Consider the following 16,844-nt stretch of genomic DNA (forward strand, 5'->3'; position numbering starts at 1 on the left):
ATACTATATTCTGCCATCATATTGGACCTACCAAAATGAACCACCTCACACCTATCTGGGTTGATCATCTACCATTCTATATGGTGGGGGAGTTTAAGACCAGAAGGCACAGCCTCAAAATAGAGAGACATCCATTTAGAATGTTGATGAGGAGGAATTTCTTTAGCCAGAGGGTAGTCAATCTGTGGAATCTGCGACTGCAGAGGTCAAGTCATTGGGCACATTAAAGGCTGGGGTTGATAGATTATTGATTCATCAGTTAAGGAGTACAGAGAGAAGGCAGCAGATTGGGGCTGATAGGGAAAATGGATCAGCCACGATGAAATGGAAGAGCAGACTCGAGGGGCCAAATGGAACCATTCTATATCCTCTCTTCTGGTTCTTATCGCTTTTTTCTAAGGATTTGGTTTCATTTCATTTAAACCTTTAAAGCCTCCCTACCCCATCCATTCCATACACTATGTATCCTTAGATTTTAAGTTTCCTACTGTGTTCTTGGAACACTGAATCTTACAACACAGTACACGCCCTTTGGTCCATGATGTTGTGGTGATGGTTTAAACCTACTTCCAAATTCAATCTAACCCTTCCCTCCTAAATAGCCCTCTATTATCAATCATCCACAACTGGGTGATGCCCACAATGTCAGACCTGCCAATCTCTAACTGCAATACAAGATCATCTACTTTATTCTGTATACTGCGTACATTCAAATATAACACCATCAGTCCAGTATTCAGCACCCTCTTGTCAATTCTATCTGTGTGGCCTTAAGTTAAATTCCTGCCGCTTTCTGAACTTTTTGTCTTATTCTATATTCTCGAGACTCCCGTAACCTCTCCTGCCCTCTCCCTTTCACTTTGTGCGTTCTTCTGCAAGCTGCTGAACCCGGGGAGGTGGAGAGGAAGAGCGAGGCATCCGGGAGAAAGTGATTGTGAGCTGAGAGACACCGGGGGACGGAGAGGACCGACAACCCTTCCCTCTCCACACCCCCCACGCCGGATAACCCTCCCCCCGGACCCCTTACCCGTAGAAGTTCTCGGAGCCGCCGATCGCCACCAGGCAGTAGGCGTTGGTTAACTTGGCGAAGCAGCCGATCTCGTTGTTGTTTTCAAAGGAAGCGCGGACGGCCATAGTCAGGGCAGCGGGACCCGAGGAGGACCGAGAGCTGACGCCGGGTTCGTGACCGGTAACCAAGTCGGGGCCGCGGCAACACCTCGATTCTCTCACGACCGAGGAAACGTGCTCCCTGGCAACAGCGCTTCCGCCCTGACGTCACCTCCGCTGTCAGAGCGTTTTCACTTCCGGCAGCGTCTCACCGGAAGTGGATAGCTGCTTCCATTCTGGAGAGTTCGGTCACCTGTCCTGCCTTCTTTCACTTAGTGCGGACATTTCCAAGCCGTTGAACCCGGGGGGGAGGAGAGGAAGAGTGAGGCCAGCGGAGCAACACCAAGATACCCGCTTGCCTGGAACGGACTGTCCGGTAAACTGGGCAGCACGTAATTCTCCGAAATTTGCGCCACCTCCATCGGGATCCCACCACCGAACACATCTTTCCCTCCCCACCCTCACTCTCTGCTTTCCGCAGGGATCGCTCCCTTGTCCATCCGTCCCTCCCCTTCTCCATCCGTCCCTCCCCCGTCCATCCGCCCCTCCCCGGTCCATCCGACCCTCCCCGGTCCATCCGTCCCTCCCCCGTCCATCCGCCCCTCCCCCGTCCATCCGTCCCTCCCCGGTCCATCCGACCCTCCCCCGTCCATCCGTCCCTCCCCCGTCCATCCGCCCCTCCCCCGTCCATCCGCCCCTCCCCCGGTCCATCCGCCCCTCCCCGGGCCATCCGACCCTCCCCCGTCCATCCGTCCCTCCCCCGGTCCATCCGCCCCTCCCCGGTCCATCCGCCCCTCCCCGGTCCATCCGCCCCTCCCCCGTCCATCCGTCCCTCCCCGGTCCATCCGACCCTCCCCCGTCCATCCGTCCCTCCCCCGTCCATCCGTCCCTCCCCCGTCCATCCGTCCCTCCCCCGTCCATCCGTCCCTCCCCCGTCCATCCGCCCCTCCCCCGTCCATCCGTCCCTCCCCGGTCCATCCGCCCCTCCCCGGTCCATCCGCCCCTCCCCCGTCCATCCGCCCCTCCCCCGTACATCCGCCCCTCCCCCGTCCATCCGCCCCTCCCCCGTCCATCCGTCCCTCCCCCGTCCATCCGCCCCTCCCCCGTCCATCCGTCCCTCCCCGGTCCATCCGACCCTCCCCCGTCCATCCGTCCCTCCCCCGTCCATCCGTCCCTCCCCCGTCCATCCGTCCCTCCCCCGTCCATCCGCCCCTCCCCCGTCCATCCGTCCCTCCCCGGTCCATCCGACCCTCCCCTTCTCCATCCGTCCCTCCCCCGTCCATCCGTCCCTCCCCCGTCCATCCGTCCCTCCCCCGGTCCATCCGACCCTCCCCGGTCCATCCGTCCCTCCCCCGTCCATCCGACCCTCCCCTTCTCCATCCGTCCCTCCCCCGTCCATCCGACCCTCCCCTTCTCCATCCGTCCCTCCCCCGTCCATCCGTCCCTCCCCGGTCCATCCGACCCTCCCCCGTCCATCCGTCCCTCCCCCGTCCATCCGTCCCTCCCCCGTCCATCCGTCCCTCCCCCGTCCATCCGACCCTCCCCCGTCCATCCGCCCCTCCCCCGTCCATCCGTCCCTCCCCCGTCCATCCGTCCCTCCCCGGTCCATCCGACCCTCCCCCGTCCATCCGCCCCTCCCCCGTCCATCCGTCCCTCCCCCGTCCATCCGTCCCTCCCCCGTCCATCCGTCCCTCCCCCGTCCATCCGCCCCTCCCCCGTCCATCCGCCCCTCCCCCGTCCATCCGACCCTCCCCCGTCCTTCCGTCCCTCCCCGGTCCATCCGACCCTCCCCCGTCCATCCGTCCCTCCCCTTCTCCATCCGTCCTTCCGCCCCTCCCCTTCTCCATTCTCCCCTCCCCGGTCCTTCCGTCCCTCCCCGGTCCATCCGTCCCTCCCCCGTCCATCCGTCCCTCCCCCGTCCATCCAACCCTCCCTTGTCCCTCCCCACTGATCTTCCTCCCGGAATATCCTTGCAAGCAGAACAAGTGCTTCACCTGCCCCTACACCTCCTCCCTCACTACCATTCAGGGCCCCAAACAGTCCTTCCAGGTGAGGCGACACTACCTGTGAGTCTGTTGGGGTTACATACTGTCCTGTGCTCCCGGTGTGGCCTCCTGTATATCGGTGAGACCCGATGTAGATCAGGAGACCGTTTCGCTGAGCATCTACATTCCTTTCACCAGAAGAATTGGGATCTTCTAGTGGCCACCCATTTTAATTCCACTTCCCATTCTGATATGTCCATCCATGGCCTCCTCCACGCTAAGGTTGGAGGAACAACACCTTGTATTCAGTTTCTTGCCAACCTGATGGCATGAGCATCGATTTCTCAAATTCCCGGTAATGCCCCCCCCCCCCTTACCATTTCCCATCCCCTTTTCCCTTCCTGCCCGCTCATCTCCTCCTTCTGGTGCACCTCCCCTTTGTTCTTTCTTCCATGACCCTCTGTCTCTTTCACCAATCAACTTCCCAGCTCTTTACTTCATCCCTTCCCCTCTGGTTTCACTGCCCTCCGTCCTCCCACCTCTTAAACCTACTCCTCAGCTTTTTTTCCCCTCCAGTCCTGCGGAAGGGTTTCAAAGCTGAAACGTTGACTGTACTTTTTTCCATTGATGCTGCCTGGCCTGCTGAGTTCCTCTAGCATTTTGTGTGTGTTGCTCAGATTTCCAGCATCTGCAGATTTTCTTCTGTTTGTGTCGGGTAAACTGTGATTTGTTCAGTTGATGTCACATTGACCATGACCGACAATTGATGACTGGATGATAGGCCAGTCAAATAGATCAGGTTGAGAGGTAGCGGAGTCCTGGTTGTTCACAGGGAACAATTTGACCAAGGAGTCCAAATCTCATTTCTTTCCCAGGTTTGCTGATGTTTCCAGCTTGTAGGGAGGAGGATTTAGTCAGCTCCATCTTGGGTACTAGCCTACAAAGTACCCAGGACATCTTTAGGAAGCAGTGTCTCAGAAAGGCAGTGCCCATTATTAAGGACCTCCAGCAGCCAGGGCATGCCTTTTCTCACTGTTACCATCAGGTAGGAGGTACAGAAGCCTGAAGGCACACACTCAGCAATTCTTCCCCTCTGCCATCTGATTCCTAAATGAACATTGAAGCTTTGGACATTACCTCACTTTTTAATATATTATTTCTGTTTTGCATGATTTTTAATCTATTCAGTATAAGTATACTGTAATTCATATATGTCAAACTCAAGGCCCGCGGGCCAAATCCGGCCCGCGGTGGAATTATCTTTGGCCCGCGAGATAATATCTAATTACTATTAAAGCTGGCCCCAGTAATCGAAGCGCCTATGGCGTATGATATGGCTAATGCTGAGTTTATTCAGGTACCAGGTTTTCAGGGTTTTTAGTGTTTATTCGGCAGTCTTCTTCATAAGAAACGGAATTTGTAAAGTGAAACACTTTGTAGTTATAGCAGAGACTGAGACACATGAGAGCAGGCTGAAAAAACGGAGGCAACGAAAGCTGCGTTCGCACGCGTCCCGACTGATCCGGCCCGCATGAAGCTGCATTTTGTTCAATCCGGCCCGTGACCTAAAATGAGTGTGTAATTGATTCATGTGTTTATTATTATTTTTTTCTCTCTGCTAGATTATGTATTGCATTGAACTGCTGCTGTTAAGTTAACAAATTAAAGAGACATAGCCAGCTGAACATGGCAGACGAAATAGAATGATGTTACACTGCATCTGGCCTCTCACCCAACTTGCCTAAATCGCATCAGGTCCTCGGGCATCTGCAAACTTACAGACGTTACACTTGCTTCCCACATCTGGAGTATTTGCAGTGAGCAGCTGGGGCCGAGCGCTGAGGTCTGCAGTCACATTTATCCCACCTCTTAGTCAGGTCTATTCCCCCAAGCGCGCGTGCTTTCATTTTCCGCAGTGCCTTTTTGGTGGGACCTGGGGGGTGCCAGTGTTGTCCTGCACAAGCAGCTTGGCCGAGTGAGCAGGTTTCGCAGTGGACGTTGTCAGCTCCCGCGGCTGGCGCTTACAGAGCTCGGAGGCGATTGGATGGAGTCCACAGTTACACTGGGGAGGGAGGTCAGAACACGGCTTCACAAACCACACCAAAACTGAAATGCTCCCATGCACGTGGCCCTTCTGTTGCTGCCCACCGGAATATTCATATAATTATGCTAATCAGAATCAGGTTTATTATCACCAGCATGTGTCGTGAAATGTGTTAACTCAGCAGCAGCAGTTCAATGCAAAACATAGAAGAAAAAAACATCATAAATAAGTAAATCAATTACAGTTTACATATATTGAATAGATTAAAAATCATGCAAAAAAAACAAATACTGTATATCAAAAAAAGTGAGGTAGTGTCCAAGGGTTCAAAATCCATTTAGGAATCAGATGGCAGAGGGGAAGAATTGCTGAGTGTGTGCCTTCAGGCTTCTGTACCTCCTACCTGATGGTAACAGTGAGAAAAGGCATGCCCTGGGTGCTGGAGGTCCTTAATAATGGATGCTGCCTTTCTGAGACACTGCTTCCTAAAGGTGTCCTGGGTACTTTGTAGGCTAGTGCCCAAGATGGAGCTGACAAGATTTACAACCTTCTGCAGCTTCTTTCGGTCCTGTGCAGTAGCCCCTCCCCCCATACCAGACAGTGGTGCATCCTGGCAGAATGCTCTCCACGGTACAACTGTAGAAGTTTTTGAGTGTATTTGTTGATATACCTAATCTGGTTGGGTGTGTTGTGGATAGTGTGGAGGGCTGTCAGAGGTTATAGTGGGACATCAGGATGCAAAACTGGGCTGAGAAGTGGCAGATGGAGTTCAACCCAGATAAGTGTGAGGTGGTTCATTTTGGTAGGTCAAATATGATGGCAGAATATTGTATTAATGGTAAGACTCTTGGTAGTGTGGAGGATCAGAGGGATCTTGGGGTCCGAGTCCATAGGACGCTCTAAGCAGCTGTGCAGGTTCACTCTGTGGTTAAGAAGGCGTACGGTGTATTGGCCTTCATCAACCGTGGGAGTGAGTTTAAGAACTGAGAGGTAATGTTGCAGCTATATAGGGCCCTGGTCAGACCCCACTTGGAGTACTGTGCTCAGTTCTGGTCACCTCACTACAGGAAGGATGTGGAAGCCATAGAAAGGGTGCAGAGGAGATTTACAAGGATGTTGCCTGGATTAGGGAGCATGCTTTATGAGAACAGGTTGAGCGAATTCAGCCTTTTCTCCTTGGAGCGCCGGAGGATGAGAGGTGACCTGATAGAGGTGTACAAGATGATGAGAGGCCTTGATCATGTGGATAGTCAGAGGCTTTTTCCCCAGGGCTGAAATGGCTAGCATGAGAGGGCACAGTTTTAATGTGCTTGGAAGTAGGTACAGAGGAGATGTCGGGGTAAGTTATTTTACGCAGAGAGTGGTGAGTGCGTGGAATGGGCTGCCGGCAACAGTGGTGGAGGCGGATATGATAGAGTCTTTTATGATAGTGTAGCGGTGTGCTACGTGCAGCGCTGAAATTACGACACGGAGTCGGTAAACTGCAACCACGGAATCAGTTTATTTCACAAACACAGTCTTGCTTAAAAGCCTGTCTCCCCCCACTCGAAACTTGGAGAGGCACGTAACTGAAACTCCCTGAGGCTATGTATCTTTGTCTCTGGCTCTGGCTAATTGTCAGCCGGTTCGAGTGTGCTAGTAATTGGGTCGCCACAATAGGGTCTTTTAGAACCATAGAACATTACAGCACAGAAACAGGCCTTTTGGTCGTTCTTGGCTGTGCCGAACCATTTTTCTGCCGAGTCCCACTGACCTGCACCTGGACCATATCCCTCCATACCCTTCTCATCCATATACCTGTCCAAGTTTTTCTTAAATGTTAAAAGTGAGCCCGCATTCACCGCTTCATCTGGCAGCTCATTCCACACTCCCACCACTCTCTGTGTGAAGAAGCCCCCCCCCCCCAATGTTCCCTTTAAACTTTTCCCCCTTCACCCTTAACCCATGACCTCTGGTTTTTTTCTCCCCTAGCCTCAGTGGAAAAAGCCTGCTTGCATTCACTCTATCTATACCCATCAATATTTTATACACCTCTATCAAATCTTCCCTCATTCTTCTACGCTCCAGGGAATAAAGTCCTAACCTATTCAACCTTTCTCTGTAACTCAGTTTCTCAAGTTCCGGCAACATTCTTGTAAACCTTCTCTGCACTCTTTCAACCTTATTAATATCCTTCCTGTAACTCGGAGACCAAAACCACACACAATACTCCAAATTCGGCCTCACCATTGCCTTATAGAACCTCACCATAACATTCCAACTCTTCTACTCAATACTTTGATTTATAAAGGCCAATGTACCAAAAGCTCTCTTTACGACTCTATCTACCTGTGATGCCACTTTTAGGGAATTTTGTATCTGTACTCCCAGATCCCTCTGTTCTACTGCACACCTCAGTGTCCTACCTTGTATGTTCTACCTTGGTTTGTCCTTCCAAAGAGCAATACCTCACACTTGCCTGTATTAAACTCCACCTGCTATTTTTCTATGTTTCTAAAATGCTGGAGGAACTCAGCAGGCCAGGCAGCTTCTATGGAAAAGAGTATAGTTGGTGTTTCGGGCCGAAACCCGTCAGCAACACAGCAAGAAATATCTTTCATCTGGATGTGAAACATGGAAGCATAGAAAACCAACAGCACAATACAGGCCCTTTGGCCTACAAAGTTGTGCCGAACATGTCCCTACCTTAGAATTTACTAGGGTTACCCATAGCCCTCTATTTTTTTAAGCTCCATGTACCTATCCAAAAGTCTCTTAAAAGACCCTATCATATCCGCCTCCACCACCGTTGCCGGCAGCCCATTCCACTCACTCACCACTCTCTGAGTAAAAAACTTACCCCTGACATCTCTGTACCTACTCTCTGGCACCTTAAACCTGTATCCCCTTGTGGCAACCATTTCAGCCCTGGGAAAAAGCCTCTGACTATCCACACGATCAATGCCTCTCATCATCTTATACACCTCTATCAGGTCACCTCTCATCCTCCATTGCTCCAAGGAGAAAAGGCTGAATTCACTAAACCTATTCTCATAAGGCATTTTCCCCAATCCAGGAAACATCCTTGTAAATCTCCTCTGTACCCTTTCTATGGTTTCCACATCCTCCCTGTAGTGAGGTGACCAGAACTGAGCACAGTACTCCGTGGGGTCTGACCAGGGTCCTATATAGCTATAACATTACCTCTCAGTAATGTTTGTGAAATTAAACTCGACAGTATTTATAGAGAATTGATTTGTAATGAAGACAGATGAGAAAAAGTTTATAAAACATGAAAGGTTTTCTTTGTACTGTATTTCATTATACCCTTCATTTAATAAATAAAATCAAAAGTATCTGATAGTTCGCCATTTTCATTTTAAATATTCAGAGTACACAAATTACAAATGAACATTTAACGAGCCGCGCAGTTTTCAGGCTGTGTTGATATTTCCTGCCCAGAACGATGATTGGTCCAAGCAACTGAAAAAAAATAGAAGGAAGGTTGGTTGCAAACATTTCAGCTGCATTTCTGGGATCAGCATTCTGGCCACGAGTCATTGAAGATGGGACATTCTTGGGATCTCCTGTTCCCATTTGCAGCACCTTTGGTGATGAGATGATGTGGGAATGTGGAGGTTTATAAAATTATGTAGGCACAGAGAAGGTGAATGGTCAAAGTCTTTTATCCAAGATCAGGAATGCAAAACTAGAGAGAATGGGTTTAAGGCGAGAAGGAAAGATTTAACGATGCCTGAGGGGCAGCATTTTCATGCGGAGGCTGGTCAGCATAGGAACAAAGGTGATGAACTGAGAGCTTGGATACATACATGGAATTATGATGTAGTGGCCATTACAGAGACTTGGCTGGCACCAGGGCAGGAATGGATTCTGAATATTCTTGGATTTCAGTGCTTTAAAAGGGATAGAGAGGGGGGAAAAGGGGAGGAGGGGTGGCATTACTGGTCAGGGATACTATTACAGCTACAGAAAGGGTGGGTAATGTAGCAGGATCCTCTTTTTAGTCAGTATGGGTAGAAGTCAGGAACAGGAAGGGATCAGTTACTCTACTGGGGGTATTCTATAGGCCCCCTGGTAGCAGCAGAGATACTGGGGAGCAGATTGGGAGGCAGATTTTGGAAAGGTGCAAAAATAACAGGGTTATTATCATGGGTGACTTTAACTTCCCTACTATTGTTTGGCACCTGATTAGTTCCAAGGGTTTAGATGGGGCAGAGTTTGTTAAGTGTGTCCAGGATGGATTCCTGTCACAGTATGTTGACAGGCCGACTAGGGGGAATGCCATACTAGATCTAGTATTAGGTAACAAACCGGGTCAGGTCACAGATCTGTCAGTGGGTGAGCATCTGGGGGACAGTGATCACCGCTCCCTGGCCTTTAGCATTATCATGGAAAAGGATAGAATCAGAGAGGACCGGAACATTTTTAATTGGGGAAGGCAAATTATGAGGCTATAAGGCTAGAACTTGCGGGTGTGAATTGGGATGATGTTTTTGCAGGGACATGTACTATGGACATGTGGTCGATGTTTAAGGATCTCTTGCAGGATGTTGGGGATAAATTTGTCCCAGTGAGGAAGATAAAGAATGGTAGGGTGAAGGAACCATGGGTGACAAGTGAAGTGGAAAATCTAGTCAGGTGGAAGAAGGCAGCATACATGAGGTTTAGGAAGCAAGGATCAGATGGGTCTATTGAGGAATATAGGGTAGCAAGAAAGGAGCTTAAGAAGGGGCTGAGAAGAGCAAGAAGGGGGCATGAGAAGGCCTTGGCGAGTAGGGTAAGGGAAAACCCCAAGGCATTCTTCAATTATGTAAAGAACAAAAGGATGACATGAGTGAAGGTAGGACCGATTAGAGATAAAGGTGGGAAGATGTGCCTGGAGGCTGTGGAAGTGAGCGAGGTCCTCAATGAATACTTCTCTTCGGTATTCACCACTGAGAGGGAACTTGATGACGGTAAGGACAATATGAGTGAGGTTGATGTTCTGGAGCATGTTGATATTAAGGGAGAGGAGGTGTTGGAGTTGTGAAAATACATTAGGATGGATAAGTCCCCGGGGCCTGATGGAATATTCCCCAGGCTGCTCCACGAGGCGAGGGAAGTGATTTCTGAGCCTCTGGCTAGGATCTTTATGTCCTCGTTGTCCACAGGAATGGTACCGGAGGATTGGAGGGAGGCGAATGTTGTCCCCTTGTTCAAAAAAGGTAGTAGGGATAGTCCGGCTAATTATAGATCAGTGAGCCTTATGTCTGTGGTGGGAAAGCTGTTGGAAAAGATTCTTAGAGATAGGATCTATTGGCATTTAGAGAATCATGGTCTGATCGGGGACAGTCAGCATGGCTTTGTGAAGGGCAGATCGTGTCTAACAAGCCTGATAGACTTCTTTGAGGAGGTGACCAGGCATATAGATGAGAGTAGTGCAGTGGATGTGATCTACATGGATTATAGTAAGGCATTTGACAAGGTTCCACATGGTAGGCTTATTCAGAAAGTCAGAAGGCATGGGATCCAGGGAAGTTTTGCCAGGTGGATTCAGAATTGGCTTGCCTACAGAAAGCAGAGGGTCATGGTGGAGGGAGTACATTCGGTTTGGAGGGTTGTGACTAGTGGTGTCCCACAAGGATCTGTTCTGGGACCTGCTTTTTGTGATTTTTATTAACGACCTGGATGTGGGGGTAGAAGGGTGGGTTGGCATGTTTGCAGATGACACAAAGGTTGGTGGTGGTGTAGATAGTGTAGAGGATTGTCGAAGATTGCAGAGAGACATTGATAGGATGCAGAAGTGGGCTGAGAAGTGGCAGATGGAGTTCAACCCGGAGAAGTGTGAGGTGGTACACTTTGGAAGGACAAACTCCAAGGCAGAGTACAAAGTAAATGGCAGGATACTTGGTAGTGTGGAGGAGCAGAGGGATCTGGGGGTACATGTCCACAGATCCCTGAAAGTTGCCTCACAGATAGATAGGGTAGTTAAGAAAGCTTATGGGGTGTTAGCTTTCATAAGTCGAGGGATAGAGTTTAAGAGTCGCGATGTAATGATGCAGCTCTATAAAACTGTAGTTAGGCCACACTTGGAGTACTGTGTCCAGTTCTGGTCACCTCAGTATAGGAAGGATGTGGAAGCAATGGAAAGGGTACAGGGGAGATTTACCTGGATGCTGCCTGGTTTAGAGAGTATGGATTATGATCAGAGATTAAGAGAGCTGGGGCTTTACTCTTTGGAGAGGAGGAGGATGAGAGGAGACATGATAGAGGTATACAAGATTTTATGAGGAATAGACAGAGTGGATAGCCAGCGCCTCTTCCCCAGGGCACCACTGCTCAGTACAAGAGGACATGGCTTTAAGGTAAGGGGAGGGAAGTTCAAGGGGGATATTAGAGGAAGGTTTTTCACTCAGAGAGTGGTTGGTGCGCGGAATGCACTGCCTGAGTCAGTGGTGGAGGCAGATACACTAGTGAAGTTTCAGAGACTACTAGACAGGTATATGGAGAAATTTAATGTGGGGGGGTTACATGGGAGGCAGGGTTTGAGGGTTGGCACAACATTGTGGGCCGAAGGGCCTGTGATGTGCTGTACTATTCTATGTTCTATGTTCTATAAGTGGTTGAGGCTGATGCAGCATCACCATTCAGGACACATTTGCATCAGTGTACACAGAGGGATACGGGCCAAATGCATGAAGTTGTGACTTGTTCAATGGACATCGTGGGCTGTGTCAATGCTGTAAGACTCATCACAGGAACATTGGACTAGCTCAGGTCAGAAACTTGGTACAAATGATCGGACCAAAGGCTTGTGTCTGTGCTGTATGACACTGGGATGAACATAGGTCTGATCAGTTGTGGCAATGCTGAACCCTGCCCAATGCAGTTGGCAGTATGCGGGCTCTCACCACCAGTTCAGGGTCTTCAGTCCAATACAACACTGTGTGGAGGGAACTGATGTTCCAGGTCAAGACAGGGTCGCAACCCGAGAAGCTGATTTCCCAGTTGCTGCCTGACCTGCTGAGTTCCTCCAGTGGGCCAGGGTGATCTCCCGGTCGGCAGTGAGGAACGTTCTGATACAGGAGGCTACAACTCCTTTGCAGATATTCCTCACAGTCTGGAGTTGGCTAGTGTTGAGTCAACTTGGAAATATGCTGTTTCACGTTCATGATCATTTATGGAGAGATTTGTTGTGTTCCAGGTCGGTGGCACAACATGGGGGTATCTTCGGAGTGAAGACTAGATGTGTCCTTCACGCGGATGTCAAGGTGAACTCACCTTGCAACGCTGACGTTTGATAGATCGACGAGGACAAGATTAAACGTGTCGGTAATGGGAGGAAGTGAAATGAGGTGTTTCTGGAGGAGGTTGGTGTAGAATTCAGATGAGGGAAGAATGCGGCAGTGATAAATGGTCTCCTCTCTGTTGCTTCACTAACTCCTGCGATTTTATTTCCTTAGCAGCAATGGGTGGAGAGCAGAGCACTGATCACAGAGGAACCACCCTGAGCAAGGAGACGGCAGGAAATGAAAAGGAAGCCGTGGATTCATCCAGCCAGTCAGAGTCAGTGGAGGGAGCCACTCTTCCTCAAACTCGCATCGGCACCAAAACTGTGGATGACATGTGCTTTATGGTTGTTTGCACAAACTGGTACTGAGGCCACAGGGGATCAAGGGGTTTGGGGTGTGTGGGGCTGTGGGGCACCATCACCGATACCTGGAAGAGGACTTGGGAGATTACACTACAGCAGCATCCGCAGATATCTCTGTTCTGATCATTTCTGTCATTAGTTTGTCCACCTGCTAATAAATACTGTGTGATTTGAAAGCATGTAGACTATTTGTTCCTGAAATAATTATCAATATTTAACTCAATTCCTTTTACAGAGGAAAGAGCAAAGCAGAAAATCATTTCCCCACAGCCTGACACTGTACCCTGGCACATTTCCACAAACAAACCCCACCATTTCATTCAAGCCTTCTGCCACTCAAAACTCCACCAATCCAGTACCCCCTGTGTCCTGATCTATCCTGCAGCTTTGACTGGCTCAGGAAGGATGCATTGAGCTGGAAAAGTACATAAAATTCACAAGAATGTGGTCCGATCTGAAGGGTCCGAGTTATAAAAAGACACTGAACAGGCTGGGACTGTTTTGGTGGGGAAAGGAGACTGAGAGGTGACCTTTGAAGTCCTCCATTGGTTGGGATCGGCCATGGATGTTGTGTCCCAGCTATCTACGTGCTACACAAGCCAGGACAGTATGATTTGGAGAGCAGGCTGTTGCCTGAGCAGCAAGCTCCCCATCCACACAGCCGATGAACCCAAAGCAACAGCAGAGGCTGATACGGTTTGGCACCAGTTGCCAGTCAGCGTTGAACTCAAAGTATGACTGCCTTAGGGACTCCAGCTCCGGATTTTTCCCTCACATTTTACTCCCAAAGCCTTCCCCATGAGTGGGTGTAGCCACAAGGCAGCAGACTTTTAAGAACAGAGTTTTCCTCTCTTCAATGAGCTGCCTACCACGGCCGACGAGCTCCATCGGCCTGATGGCGGATGACTCCAGAGGTGACCAGGGACATCGCTGAGGTGGATGGTCACAATCATTTACCAAGAGGAGAGCCAAACTAAAGGACAAAGATTCAAGGTGGGGGAGGATTTAATAAGGATCTGAGAAGCAATTTCCCCCACACAGGAAGTGGCGGGTGTGTGGAGCAAACTGCCAGGGAGAGGGGCCGAGTTGGGTGGACATTTAGGGGAAACGGAATGGGGTCAGTTTATATCGCCATGTTGGTCGGCATGGACGGTGTGAACTGTTTCAAAGCTGTATAAATCTCTGAATTATCACTGGGCTTTTAAAAGGTTCAATATACCCTCATCTTTACCATTATAAATGGAAGCAGAAAAAAAGATCAAGTTCATGACCCCCCTCAGAAGCTGCCTGACCCACTGAGTCCTCCAGCACAGAGACCCTATTTGCTTTATCATCACCATCAGAATTGATCTCACTGCTTGAAGCTGGCCGCACTGGATCATTAAGTGTCTCCTCCAAATCAACATTTCAGCTCTCAGATCAACTGCAGATGCAGGGGTATTGGTGTGGCTGTGCTTGTTGTCTGTGGCTTGTGTTGATGACAGAACTGGCTCAGGTCTGACACAGTGCTGCTGGGATGCACTCTTCTGTCAACAGTCACAATGCTCAGCTGAGCCTACTGGGCCTGAACACTTCCCTCTGCAACTGTATACTAGACTTCCTGACTGGGAGACCTCAGTCAGTCCGGATCGGGAGCAGCATCTCCAACACCATCACACTGAGCACGGGGGCTCCCCAGGGCTGTGTGCTCAGTCCACTGCTGTTCACTCTGCTGACCCACCACTGTGCAGCAACACACAGCTCGAATCACATCATCAAGTCCACCGATGACATGACTGTGGTGGGTCTCATCAGCAAGAACGACAAGTCAGCATACAGAGAGGAGGTGTAGGACTAACGGACTAACAATTTCCCTTAGGATCAATAAAATATGTCTATCTGTCTGGTGCAGAGCAACAACCTGTCCCTGAATATGAACAAAACAAAAGAGATGGTTGTTGACTTCAGGAGGGCACGGAGCAACCACTCCCCGCTGAACATCGACGGCTCCTCAGTAGAGATTGTTAAGAGCACCAGATTTCTTGGTGTTCAGCTGGCGGAGAATCTCACCTGGTCCCTCAACACCAGTTCCATAGCCAGGAAAGCCCAGCAGCATCTCTACTTTCTGCGAAGGCTGAGGAAAGTCCATCTCCTACCCCCCCCATCCTCATCACATTCTACAGGGGTTGTATCGAGAGCATCCTGAGCAGCTGCATCACTGCCTGGTTCGGAAATTGCACCATTTCGGATTGCAAGACCCTGCAGCGGATAGTGAGGTCAGCTGAGAAGATCATTGGGGTCTCTCTTCCCGCCATTACAGACATTTACACTACACGCTGCATCCACAAACAGCATTATGAAGGACCCCACACACCCCTCATACAAACACTTCTCCCTCCTGCCATCTGGGAAAAGGCACCGAAGCATTCGGGCTCTCACGACCAGACTATGCAACAGTTTCTTCCCCCAAGCCATTAGACTCAATACCCAGAGACTGGGCTGACACCTTACTGCCCTATTGTCCTGTTTATTATTTATTGTAATGCCTGCACTGTTTTGTGTACTTTATGCAGTCCTGGGTAGTTCTGTAGACTACTATAGTTTTTGTGTTGGTTTACATAGTTCCATGTAGTTTTGGTACTGTTTCATGTAGCACCATGGTCCTGAAAAACGTTGTCTCATTTTTACTGTGTACTGTACCAGCAGTTATGGTCGAAATGACAATAAAAAGTGACTTGACTTTACTTGAACAGCCGTTGCCTTTACCCATGGCTCAGGGATGGGAAACCACCAACTTGGAGAAACTACAACCCATCACAAGACACCAAAATTGCTCCCAGTCACAAAAAAACAAAAGGACACCCAGTTATGAGACACCAAAACGACATCCCATCAGAAGTCAACCAAACTACACCCCATCACAAGGCAACAAAAATATACCCCATCACAAGACATGAAAACTACACCCAGACACAAGGTACAACACTAAAGCCCTCACAAGGCACACAAATGACACCTTTCATAAGGTACAACACTATACTCCATCACAAGACACCCAAACTACATACTTCACAAGGTACAACACTACACCCAATCACAAAGCACAACACTACACCCGATCACAATACACTGCTTCACAAGGCACAAAAGCTACACCCCATCACAAGGCACAACACTACACCCCATCACAAGGCAACAAAACTACACCCAATCACAAGGCACCAAAACCAAACCTCATTACAAGACACCCAAACTATAATCCTTATCAATGTACAACACTAGACCCGGTCACAAGATAAAACACTGCACCCCAACACAAGACAACAAAACTACATCCTGTCACAAGGCACCAAAAACACCCTATCACAAGGTACCAAAATAGACCCAATCACAAGCCATCAAAACTACACCCAGTCACAATACACCAAAACTACACCCAGTCACAAGACACCAAAGCTACACATCATCACAAAGCATTAACAGTACACCCCATCACAAGGCACCAAAACTACACCCCTTCACAAGGTTCAACACTACACCTCATCACAAGACACCCAAACTACACCCGGTCACAAGGTACAACAGTACACCCTATCACAAGGTATAACACTACAAACAGTCCCAAGGTACAACACTGCACCCCAACACAAGGCACTAAAACTACACCCATCACAAGGTATCAAAATACAGTCCATCACAAGACAACCAAACTACACCCCTTGAGTAGGTGCACCACCATCCGGTCACAAGACACACCTTCACATGGTACAACACTACACCCCATCACAAGGTACACAGAAACATAGAAAACCTACGGCACAATACAGGCCCTTCAGCCCACAAAGCTGTGCTGAACATGTCCTTACCTTAGAAATTACCTCGGGTTACCCATAGCCCTCTATTTTTCTGAGCTCCATGTAGCTATCCAGGAGTCTCTTAAAATACCCTATTGTTTCTGCCTCCACCACCATTGCTGGCAGCCCATTCCATGCACTCACCACTCTCTGTGTAAAAAAACTTACCCCTGACATCTCCTCTGTACCTACTTCCAAGCACCTTAAAACTATGGCCTCCTGTGGTAGCCATTTCAGCCCTG

The 16,844-nt window shown here is 49.5% G+C and overlaps 1 protein-coding gene and 1 long non-coding RNA gene across 2 annotated transcripts in view; one reads left to right on the forward strand and one right to left on the reverse strand.

The window, feature by feature from the left end:
• eif6 (eukaryotic translation initiation factor 6) overlaps positions 1–1,289 on the reverse strand; it is a 67,821-nt gene extending 66,532 nt beyond the window's left edge. The window contains exon 1 of the mRNA XM_073062289.1: positions 1,028–1,289. Within this exon, the coding sequence (XP_072918390.1) occupies positions 1,028–1,134 (107 nt within the window). The 5' untranslated portion in view covers positions 1,135–1,289. The remainder of the gene's footprint in view (positions 1–1,027) is intronic.
• On the forward strand, positions 1,288–12,948 carry LOC140736303 (uncharacterized). Its single transcript, XR_012100917.1, has 2 exons — positions 1,288–1,483; positions 12,579–12,948. It is a non-coding gene; the product is annotated as an uncharacterized lncRNA (long non-coding RNA).
• Positions 12,949–16,844: the final 3,896 nt, after the last annotated feature.

The sequence above is a fragment of the Hemitrygon akajei genome, chromosome 11 (genome assembly GCF_048418815.1).
Source record: "Hemitrygon akajei chromosome 11, sHemAka1.3, whole genome shotgun sequence".
Taxonomy (NCBI): Eukaryota; Metazoa; Chordata; class Chondrichthyes; order Myliobatiformes; family Dasyatidae; genus Hemitrygon; species Hemitrygon akajei.